At 31.4% G+C, this 11,908-nt stretch overlaps 3 protein-coding genes across 3 annotated transcripts in view; 1 reads left to right on the forward strand and 2 right to left on the reverse strand.

The window, feature by feature from the left end:
• Positions 1-904, reverse strand: part of LOC109344593 (probable carboxylesterase SOBER1-like) — a 1,705-nt gene extending 801 nt beyond the window's left edge. Inside the window, exons 1-2 of the mRNA XM_019583356.1 lie at positions 562-904; positions 196-370 (exon numbers count right to left, since the gene is read on the reverse strand). Of these exons, the coding sequence (XP_019438901.1) occupies positions 196-370; positions 562-838 (452 nt within the window). The 5' untranslated portion in view covers positions 839-904. The remainder of the gene's footprint in view (positions 1-195; positions 371-561) is intronic.
• On the reverse strand, positions 3,609-6,178 carry LOC109345437 (probable carboxylesterase SOBER1-like). Its single transcript, XM_019584432.1, has 6 exons — positions 5,953-6,178; positions 5,635-5,687; positions 5,140-5,263; positions 4,871-4,995; positions 3,788-3,895; positions 3,609-3,701 (listed from the first exon to the last, which is right to left on the reverse strand). Exons 1-6 carry the CDS (start codon positions 6,104-6,106, stop codon positions 3,612-3,614), a joined length of 654 nt encoding a protein of 217 aa, XP_019439977.1. The 5' UTR covers positions 6,107-6,178; the 3' UTR covers positions 3,609-3,611.
• On the forward strand, positions 6,333-8,557 carry LOC109345436 (mitochondrial pyruvate carrier 4-like). Its single transcript, XM_019584431.1, has 5 exons — positions 6,333-6,461; positions 7,359-7,457; positions 7,719-7,771; positions 8,016-8,089; positions 8,288-8,557. The coding sequence occupies exons 1-5, from the start codon at positions 6,407-6,409 to the stop codon at positions 8,325-8,327; spliced, it is 321 nt and encodes a 106-aa protein (XP_019439976.1). The 5' UTR covers positions 6,333-6,406; the 3' UTR covers positions 8,328-8,557.

Consider the following 11,908-nt stretch of genomic DNA (forward strand, 5'->3'; position numbering starts at 1 on the left):
TTGGATGATGTGCATGTAAATACATTGATTCAATTATAGTGAAGGAAATCTCCCAAGTCAGCCGGGAGGCCTAGATGTAGTTTGCAGTGGACAAGCAAACGAACCCAGATAAAAATTCGCGTTGCAGGATTGTTTTTCTCTCTCTCTCTTTACTGTTTTTAATCGATTATTTGGTATAGTGGATTCAATTGATACATTCTATAAGATAAACTGATCATCATTTTGCCTTTCCAGGATTGCAACAACAACACTGAAATTCCAAAAAAACAGTCTATTAAAATAAAGCAATCAAAGAAAAGAAGAAACCCTAAACTTACAGCTGTGACAGGAATCTCATGAATGTCAAACCATGATGGCATTACATGGCCATCTACAAAAATAAACAAATCAATACATAAATTATCTTTGACAGTGAAAAAACAAGAAAACCAAATTGCAATCCCTATTAAGATTCCTAAATCCTAATATAAGTACATAATCAAAATTTCCAAACACAGCCTAAGACTAATACTGTATATGCAACCAAATAAATGTTTTTTCTTCTTCTTCTGATAAACTTACAGTTACAAGTGACAGGGGCATTGGGTGCAGAGGGGAAGGACCAATTGGTGTTTCTGAACTGAGGAGAAGTGAATAAGGTTCTAATGGGTTCGTTGGCAGGACCAGAATCACCCAAACCATGAAGCCACAATACAAAGCTTCGAGATATTGACATGGAATGCAAATTTGGTTCAAAAGATGTCTTTTTGGTTTGGGGGAATTGTAGTACAAACAAAAGGGTGCTAGTTATTGTGATTATGAAGACAATAATGGGCTTTATCAATGGAATCAGCTTCATCAGTGTCTTAGGTTGTCCATGGTATTCCTAAAACCTAATGTCTTGATTGGTAAATTGAAACCAGTTGGTAAAAGACTTAACTACCCTTCTTATTTTGTCATTTTCCTTACACATGTCCCTCGTGCTCTTTTTCTATGGTCCAAGTGTTTATTAATGTGGCCCACTCTACTATGAACTGAACCCCGACCCGTCATTATACTTGAAGCTAATCCAACCGTAAATGTTGAGTAGATCAATCTTTGAATCTGAACTCTAGACTCAAAAAAATATAATGTTATTTAATTTAGATAAAATATTCTCAATATTATTTATTATTATAGATATATTATTTGACATATAAAATATGTATATATATTGTTATCATGTATGTATGATAAAAATTAGATAAACAATGATACTTTCGACCAAAAAGATATCATTTCTCTATACATAATTGAATAGATAGAGACACATATAAACATGATGATTAAGTGATCATGAGACAAGTTGGGTCATGTTTGTCCCCTACTCGACCTTAAATATTGTCACATCTACTTTTTGAATCTGTATTTGGCCCTAGACTTGATGAGACTCAACCATATTTAGGTCTGATCATGAACAAACCAATTGAATGAGCATGTAAGGTAGGGTTATACTCACCCTTATATTATATTCTCCTTATTCGATGCCTTTTAGGTAGAGATGACAAAAGGCACCGATAGTGCTTTCCTATAACCATACCCATAGTAATTAGGGTACCCACATAGATAACGGGTATTCATGGGTACCCAACAAGTTTTTAAGTTTAACTATATATTATATATTTTGTAATAATCAATATATATGATAAATATTTTATGACTGATAAAATTTATATATTTGTTAAATTTATCATTATGTTTTAATCCCTAAAATACATTATAAGATAGATAATTTATAATTATAAAATGATGAAAAGTATAATATATAAAATATTTAATTAAAAAATAAATTTTATAAATATGTGAGTACTCACGAAGCATTATGATGATACTTGTTTTGACCAAGAGACTATTTTTGTGGATAGTCGTTACAGGTACTAACTAGATGAATATTTTTGTCATTCCTACTTTTGAGTGTTTCACTAAAATTTAAGGAGATAAATTAACATGGTTATTTTAAGTTAGTGTTCTAAAATTTGGTATTTTTACAAAAGTATCTTTCATAATATGTACTTGTTAAATTTGTCATTATGTTTTAATCAATAAAATATATTATAAAATAGATAATTTATAATTATAAAATGATAAAAAGTATAATATATATAAACTATTTAATTAAAAAATAAATTTTATAAATATATGGGTACTCACTAGGCATATAAAATGATACTTGTTTCGACCAAGAGACTATTTTTGTGCATAGTTACTATAGGTACTAATGAGATGAATATTTTTATCATCCTACTTTTGAGTGTTTTACTAAAATTTAAGGAGATAAACTAACATGGTTATTATAAGTTAGTGTTCCAAAATTTGGTATTTTTACAAAAATATCTTTCATAACAACTCATTTTCTCTTTTCAATACAGTCTAATTAATTATACACAATTACATATGAATGTTTTGATAACAAATTCAGTTAATATTTTTAGAAATCTAGATAACACAAAATGAACCTCTCAAATATATCCTATGCAAAGAAGTTTATGATAGAGATTAGCCAAAGTATTTAGCTTTCCAATAAATATAGACTAATGTCATTCTCAGATTTCTTTTAAAATAGTGATGCAGGTGAAAACAATTCAAACTTTACTTTAAATAAGTTGAGCCTCACCTACTTAAATGTTTAAAGACATTAAAATTCAAACGTCACTTATCAGCCTATTATGTTATAAGACCTTTAAACAAGCCAATAAATTAATTTTAAATAGACTAATATATGTATTTTTAAATAGATTTATATAATATTAATAATTAAATTATATTTTTATATTAAAACTTCATATATATATATATAAATAATTGACTAAGCTTATTAAGCATAATAGAAATTTAAGATTGGCTAATGCTATTAAGCTAAGTAGTTTTTTTAAGTCAATCTTAATCCTTTTACATAAAATAAAAAAAAAAGAAAATTAAATTCAGAACCTTAAACTCGCTACTATTAGTATAGAGTATGTAAAATTGGGCACTCCATTTTTGTAATATGGGTTATAGTTAATACAACTTAACATAACATAAGATTTCCTTAACTTGTAGTGCTAAAAAGCCATAAAATTTTCAGTTAAAGAGATTCCCTCAACTCTATGTCTCAAATTCAAGATGGTTTATTGTTATAAAATATTACCAGCTATGAACTGGTCCCCTAAAAAAGAGGGTGAAATGGGAATTGGGCACGTGTATATGAAAACATTATACGTTTCTATATGGAATTGTTGCTAGAGATAAATGTGGGGACAATTGGACAACATTACCAACATATTATTTTATTATTAGAGTTGATTTTTTTTGTTGAGGGAAATGAAAACTTGAAAGCTCTCAAAAATATATTTCATAGTTCACAAGTCTTCCATTCTGTAATAAAAAGATGAAAGCATTTAATTTATTCAAGAATTCTCAATGTAATATTTCTATGTTTGATTCTTTAACGGGTGTCCTTGAATTACCTGTTAACATGAATTTCAGTGAACTATTAGTGGATTCACTCATCATCTGAAATCAGTGAAGTTGATGCCAATCCGGCTGCATACTTTTAAGCTATATTTCAAAGCATATTGATCCTCATAATTATGACCTGTGATTATCAGAAACCTTTAGGAAGAACTCCGTAGGCGTGCCTCGATCCATGACTCGAGATGTCGCAGCTCCTCGTTGCTTAGGGAGTGGGCAAGATCAGGATATGCCTGCAATTAGAACAAATGTCAGTATCATGATGGACACAAGAGGGTCAAGCATGAATTATTGAATTGCTGAAAGCTTGTAATATGACCTTAAAGTCACAGCTAACACCAAGTTTTTGAAGGAATGAGAGACCTGCTTGTCCAACCTCAAACAAGACTGTTCTATCAACCACCCCATGGGACCATAATATTGGTGTCTGCAGATGTTTATAAATACTAGATCAGTATTAATAACATGGATGATAATTATAGGCAAAAGTTCAGTTAAGTCAAACAGTATTTGCACGCGGACAATGTAGCCTTAAAAATCTCAGATACCCCCATTTACTAATAGTAATAATTCTAGTGTTTCTGGCTCATGCTTCATACCAAGAGTGATTTTAATGACAAAAACAAGTTCAGATTGTGGAGTGTCATTGTTCCAAGGAAAATTCTATATCACCATACTGCAGGACCCAGTGAGGACAACAACATGAAATCTGTATTTGAGAGTGGATGAAAATTGAGATCCATGCAGTTGTGTGTGAAGTCATAGATGTGGTTTAATCTGTAAGGTCGGTGTGCTTTTGTTAACACATATGTAGCAAACCTCTTGGTTCCAAGACATAGGTTAAAGTTCGGGGAAATTAGGCTGAGCACTCATTAGGTTTTACTTGAACCTGAACATGACTTGTATCAGAATTACTCTTATCTATATTGGGTTATTAATGTAAGAGGTGTAAGTGTAATCACAGCATAAACTTCAAGGCGTTAAATCATAAGTGTAAGAGTAAAATGTCATTCAGGTCCTTGAAAGATTTGATGTCAACTAACTTAGTCCCTCAAAGATTATGTCTACAAACTAAGTCCCTGAAAGATCAAAATGGGCACTACTTTCGTCCCGAAGACTAACGTGGAATTCCAAATACATGTAATTTACTCTAAATCTAATGACAATATAACCCTCAAGGGGAATTTATGTAATTTCTAGAATAAGTGAGGTATTGAGTGTGATTAAGTCAAACTTTATGAGGGGTAATATTAACTTACAGATAAACATTTTAATCAAGAGACAAAAAGTGTGGAACAAAGAGAAGAGGCATAATACAAGTAAGATAAAGTATGAGAAAAGAAGAGAAGAGGCAAGGGAGCAAATTAAGACGAGACAGAATGATATTCTTGAAGATTAGTACCCGCTTTGCCTCAGGCGTAATTTGTTCTATAATAGTAGATGAATTAAATGGAACCCAGCCACTAAAGACTGCACCTCCACCTAAAGTTTTTGGGTACAGCAGAACACTGGCCAAGGTCAAGGCACCTGCAAAACATTATCGCCGGTAACATGATGTTTATATATACGTTTTTCTTCGAAGGAATTTGTACGAGTGAAGAGTGATGCACAAAGAAATACATTCATAAACACATACACATATGGACAGGAAATAAGGGATAAAGTATAAACCTCCTTGACTGACTCCACAGATAAATACATTGTTCGGGTTTGTGCCAGCAGCTATTTCCTTGTCTATTGTAGCATGCACATTCTGAACAGCTTTTAGCAAACTAGTCTCGTCGTTCGGAGAATCCTGGAAAATATATGCAACATAGTTTTGAATAGATATAGATAAGATCGATAAGTTCATCCTGAACAAGATAAAGTATAAACAACCACACTCAAAGAAACATATTAGGAACTTTCCTTTTCAATTGAGTAACCAAGGAAACTGCAAGTTATATATGATGAGTTGTGTGACTAATAATCTATTAGAGATTATGCTAATCAAATTGCTCCACCTGCATGCCTAACCTTTTAGTTGAAGTACACAGTGAAAAATGGATCTTCTTTAAACTAGTTTTATGACATGTAAACTTCTAATGCTTTCAGCAAATTTTAATACAGAAAATTATCCATTCTATAATGACACCTAAATTATATAAGGATCAAGGGTAAACTTACAGCTGTGACAGGAATCTCATGAATGTCAAACCATGAGGGCACAACATGGCCATCTACAAAAACAAAACAAATCAATATAGCAATCATCTTTGACAGTGAAAAAGCATAGGGTAATTTCGTAGCATTGTCTCTAAATAAAACCAAATTGCAATCCTATCAAGTTTCCTAATTGTTATCTCAGATAATTCTAAGATCAAAATGACACTGCCACCAATTGATATATAAGTATATGATCAAAATTTCCAAACACAGCCTAAGACTAATACTGTATAATATATGCCACTAAATACATGATTTTTTTTCTTCTGATAAACTTACTGTTGCATGTAACAGGGGCATTGGATGCAGAGGGGAAGGACCAATTGGTATTTCTGAACTGAGGAGAAGTGAATAAGGTTCTAATGGGTTCATTGGCAGGACCAGAATCATCCAAACCATGAAGCCACAATACAAAGCTTCGAGCCATTAACATGAAATGCTAATTTGCTTCAAAAGATGTATTTTTGTTATGTGGGAACAGTAGTACAAACAAAAGGGTGCTACTTAGTACTTAGTGTGATTATAAAGACAAAAAAATTTCCGACACTAAACATTAGTCAACGACAGAAAGTGGTTTGACCTAGTAAAATCCACGTGTCATGATATCATTGATTGATGAGGTCAAGTAGCTCCTATCCGTAAATGATTGAAGTATATAATATAGTTTCCCTTTGTTGCACTCAATTCTCACGTTTACAGAGAAGAATCGAAGGGAAGAGCGTTCCATTCGTTAATGGCGGCTTCAAAGATCCAAGCTTTATGGAATCACCCTGCTGGTCCCAAAACCAGTGAGTTCATTCTCTTTTCGTTTTTTTCTTTTTTTCTAACTTTTTTGGACATGGTGCTTTCGATCTTCACCCCTCACCGAAATTGTTAGTTAATTTGATGAAATATCGTGTGCAGTGAATGATTTTGTGACCTGATTGATTTGTTATTAATCAAATTAATCTGACTTTGAATTTGATGTTTTGAAGAAGAATAAAAATGTCTTTTTTAGGATGTGCAGGGTTACAACAGTTAGGTATTTGGATTTGTTGGGATTCGTTAATTTTTTTCATGATGGATTTGCAATTTGTGCATGCTTTGAGGCTTGTGGTTTTATCATTACATCATGAAACTGGTGCTTATCAAATATGAAGAAAATTAGAAACAAGTTTTTGGAAGTTTGCATAATGAGGGTCCTTTTGGATAAGCAAGTTTCTGTGTAGCTATTGAGATTTGGGTTGTGCTAATTAGGCTCTATTCTGGTGTTGAGATTTATACAACATACTAATATTATCAACCAACATTTGTGAGTATCTTCAATTTAGCAGACTTAAAGAATGCATTGAAACTTGAATAATATAGAGAAACAGGAAATTAAAAAGCAAGATCATTTGTTTTGGATTTGCTGTTGGAAACATAAAAACAGTTGATTTGCAGCCTAGCACCTTAGCCATATTAATATTTGATAATATATATTCTTTATCGGATTCGGGGGCTTGCATTTTTCTGTACTAGAATTTAAGCATCACTTACCAAAGTACAAGGATTATATTTACAGGTGAAAGGCATTATTTTCCTCCCAGTTTGAATTGTTTTTGCTTATTTGGTTCCAGATCCAGTCACCAGTGTTGCTATTAACTGTTAACATTGTTGCTGCTAACCCATATCAGTGCATAAGTTAACACATTTATTTTGTGCAGTTCACTTTTGGGCACCTACATTTAAATGGGGTATCAGCATTGCCAATATTGCCGATTTTGCGAAACCACCAGAAAAACTTTCCTATCCTCAGCAGATAGGTAGGCATTTGCATATCCAACTTCATTTACTGTTTTCTGTCATGGAACTCTCTCTCTCACTATGCTTGCTTATCATATACACCCTTACACAAATGTGCATGTCTTGATTCCCCAAAAGTTACACATATGCACAAGTGGATGGGTATATGGATTGCTTAGTAATCAAGTCAATTGATTCCGGCAGCAATTTTATCACATGTTATCATATGTCGGGTTTTATTTATATCTATACATTACTGATTCTTGTTTTCTTCTACCCAGCTGTCACAGCTACTGGACTAATTTGGTCACGTTACAGCACTGTAATCACTCCAGTAAGTTTGATTTTTCTAAGAGGGTTGCTTTAATCTAGTTCAGAAAATAGTGTTGTATTTGTGGGACTAAGATAGTTTGTGGATCTTCTATTCAAACAAAATTTTGGTCTGCAGTTGCATAATTCTTTTTTCTTGATAGATCACTTACCGAGTATCAATGAGAGTATAGCTTCTTTTTTTGGTTTGTACAATTCAATTTAGCACTATCAAGTTATACTTATGGCGATTATTTTCTATGTTGCAGAAAAATTGGAACCTTTTTAGCGTAAATGTTGCAATGGCAGGGACAGGCATATACCAGCTCTCACGCAAATTGCGGTGAGTGATATTTATTATTGTTTAGTTGGGTTTTGGTAGTGTGAGCCTATACACTGGACCATCCTTTTTTATAACTCGTATCTCCGGTCTTTATTCTGTAGATCATCTGTGGTGATACCTTCACTACATTTTAGCACTGTTATAAAGTTTGTTGTTCTTCCATGATACATTTATCAACTTACTTATACTACTTTTCAGGCATGACTATTCCTCCGAGGCTGCTGTCTCGAAAGAATGATCATCGAAAGCAATTCAGAAGAAGCGCCGAAGTTACTGTGTTTTTCGAGGGCAGATGTCCTGTTTTTAGCTTTCATTGTTGGAATTGATTAAACTCTTCCTTTTGAAGTGGTTCATTTTGTATGCCTGACAGTAATATGCTTTCATACATTGAATATATTCCAGTCTTCTACTCCAATTGTGAAAATTTAGTCTCAATAAGGAATAATAAATTGTGTTGAATTTGTATCTCAATGGCCAGAGCAACTGAAATAATCCCCAATCCATAGTTTTTCAAATTGCATAATGCTTGTTTGGAGCATAAAATTTGTTTGTCCAAAAATAAGTGATTTTTATAAAAATACACTTAGATTAAAAAATAAGTTATGTTATTATTTATTAGTGATAATTGTTGTGAGAGATTATTATTAATTCAAAAGGTATTGCTTTCATAGTGATTGGATGAGAGATTCCATAAGTTAATACACACAAAAATGTGGATGACACATAAATCATTTCACACTAAATATTTGACATTCTCTTTTAAACTTCAATATTGGCAAGAAGTTTGGTACATTTATTTATAGATGTGTTATAGTGTGTGCCAAATAATATATCATTTTATTTTAAAAAGGACAAGCTTTCTTTATAAAAAGTGAATGTTTTAAAAATGCAAATTCCAATACAAATTCATTGTTTTTAGATAAAGTCTTGGGTTAATAAGTGTTTAAAAATACCATTTTTAAAGGAGTGCTTAAAATTGTTGTTTAATAGAAAACCAATATAAAAAAAAATATTTACTGAAAGTATAAGAATTTTTATACTGTTATTGCATCATTCACAATTTATATTTAATTATTATTGACCTTTAAATAAAAGTAATACAAATGAATGATGAATAATTCACTAACTATATATAAATCTTTATACTACAACACATAGCTATTAAACCAAATGAATATTTTGATGGGGGAAAACTAAATGGTAACTATTGATGTGGTAAACCCAACATTTGTATTACCATTAGCCCGTTGGATTTGAGTCTATCCCATGAGATTGGTGGAAGATAAACGGCTGTGATTATTCTTGATCTTGAATGTGCCATATATCTGCTGACCGAGCTTCTCACATTCATTTTTTCTTTTCAAATTTCATTTTTTTCTTCTTCACATATCATTTCAATTATTTAGGGTTTTTTAAGATTAATCCTTAGTTTCCAGTTTATAACATAGCTTTTGTTGAAAAATTAAGTATACAAGCCTCATTAATTATTTCAATGTATAATTATCTTCAGTCCTATGACTTATTTTGAGAAAAAAAGTTTGTGTTATTATTTATTTATTTATTTTATCTCCTTGGATCTCCAATAGTTCAATATATAGTAGTGTACTAGTGTTGGGTTTGTGATGAGAAGGGGGAAGAGGGGAATAGCTTTTTTTTTTTTTTTGCTTATTTCGAAAACCGTTCTCTGAGATTGAAAATTTTTGTTATCAAACTCAATGTGGTATTTAAATAGACTCTCCCATGTAATAGAGTCTTTTGAATTTGATTCTACTCGTGGAACTGTGACCACCTGTTCTAATATTGTTTTATTTCATGTCCCAAATCAATCAAAATTGTCTTTTTGTTATTTTGTATGGTCCATGGTTTGGTGGTTGAGGACAGGTGATCAACACTTTTGTCTCTTTAGAATGGTCACTTTTCAGACAATTTGCTTTTGATTTCCAGCAACTTGTGTCTAATGGTGCCGACACTTGCATTTTCTTTAACAAAATTATGTTTGGGACAATTTAATTACCTTTTCCCTGAAAATTTGTTTAGAAGTAATTGAATTGGGTCTATTTTCTATGTATCATTTATAATGGATCATAGTAGAGAAGTGGTGTTGATAATGATCCTTTACTCCTTTATCAATCAAATGGTTTTATGCTGTTGAATAAAAATAACTCAAACAGTGTAACTGAATGTTGATTTGGGGTGAAGGGCCCATAAGCAAACAAAATAACTAGATGGGTAGGGAAGATTCTGAAGGGAAACTGAATGTTGATTTAGTCATGTTTGGTCTCTATCCAACCCTAAATATTGATTGGGTCTATTTTTTAAACCAAACTCAATCCTAGAGCCAATCAAACCCAACCCTATTTGGACCCAACCATGATCGGGCCGTATCGGGTGAGCAAGTAGGGCCATGTCCTGCTCACCCTATTGATACCATAGACTGAAAGTAAAGTTCCAATAAGGTTAACAAAACTCAAAGTAAAGTTCCACCCCTCAAATTTCATGACCTACTTTGTGTGCCAAATGTGAACTTGTAAGTTTTAACTATATTTTAGTAAGCAATCAGCAAAAAAAGAACAATTTTTAATTTTTCATTCGGCTACAGATATGAATAATATCAATATCATTTAATTTTTTTTATCTTTTCTATGATTTGATTCATTTCTTTTTCGTTCTATACACAATACATGTCTTGTCCTTTTCTTTTAACAATTTCATTTATTAGATTGAATATTATATTTTTTACTTCTATGATGGCGTGTTATATTTTTTAATTATCTCTCTTAAAATAATTTTGTATGATAATTAAGATGTCATGAGAAAAAAACATTTAGAAAATCTTATGGTACCCATAAACTATCATATTTATAATTTATTTATTTGAAATAAATAATTTTGATACTCGGTCAATATAAGAGTGCTTTGCACCGTACGGAAATTACAAGTTCCATTTTTGAAGTAAGTGGTAACACACTCCCTCGATCATGTAACACTAGTGGCATGACATCATTGTGCACAAACTTAGTTAAAATATGAGAATGAAGGTCATGAATGTTGCACATTTACTTATTGAATTTAATATTATTTTATACTTTGACTAATTATTTTTTTATGCAAACATAATCTAATCTTTAATTTTTCTTCCCATGTTCTTGTTTTTCTTATATTATAAATGGATCAAAACCAAATGCGTGCTTGAAATATAACTTAACTACTTTTGTAATTTTGACTGCATAAAAATAACTAATTAGAGGTTATAATATTATTTTGTTGGAGATAATGGAGAGCACTTAGCACTAACGTAATATTTATAAAGTGTTTCTTCCATAAGACTTTTTATGTTGGATTTGCTATGCTCGATTTAAGATTTTTTATGTCCAAGTTATTTGAATTGGTTAGTTTGAATTTGTGGATCATGGGTAGCAGTATATATATATATATATATGGGTAGTTAATAAATGTAAGGATGAACATTCAAATTCAGTTGAATATAAAAAGCCAACAATTATTTCAAACATTGATTAATAAAACCATCAAATAAATCACGATTTATAATTGGATGTTTTAAAGTCTCTTTAGATCCATTGCAAAGAAACCAATTCACTACTATACATGAGTTTTACAATAATTTTTATCTCAAATTAAAAAATGCCAACAATGAGCCTTAAATTCATACTAATTCTATGGCCAAGGCATTTCACACAATCACTTATTCACTTATCAACTCCAAAGAGAAACAACAACACACTTCTGTACACAACATAATCTATAACTAAATTTTTTACTAGCATTTTTCTAAGCAGAAAACCCGAAACTTAACTTATC

Source organism: Lupinus angustifolius, chromosome LG04 (assembly GCF_001865875.1).
Source record: "Lupinus angustifolius cultivar Tanjil chromosome LG04, LupAngTanjil_v1.0, whole genome shotgun sequence".
NCBI lineage: Eukaryota > Viridiplantae > Streptophyta > Magnoliopsida > Fabales > Fabaceae > Lupinus > Lupinus angustifolius.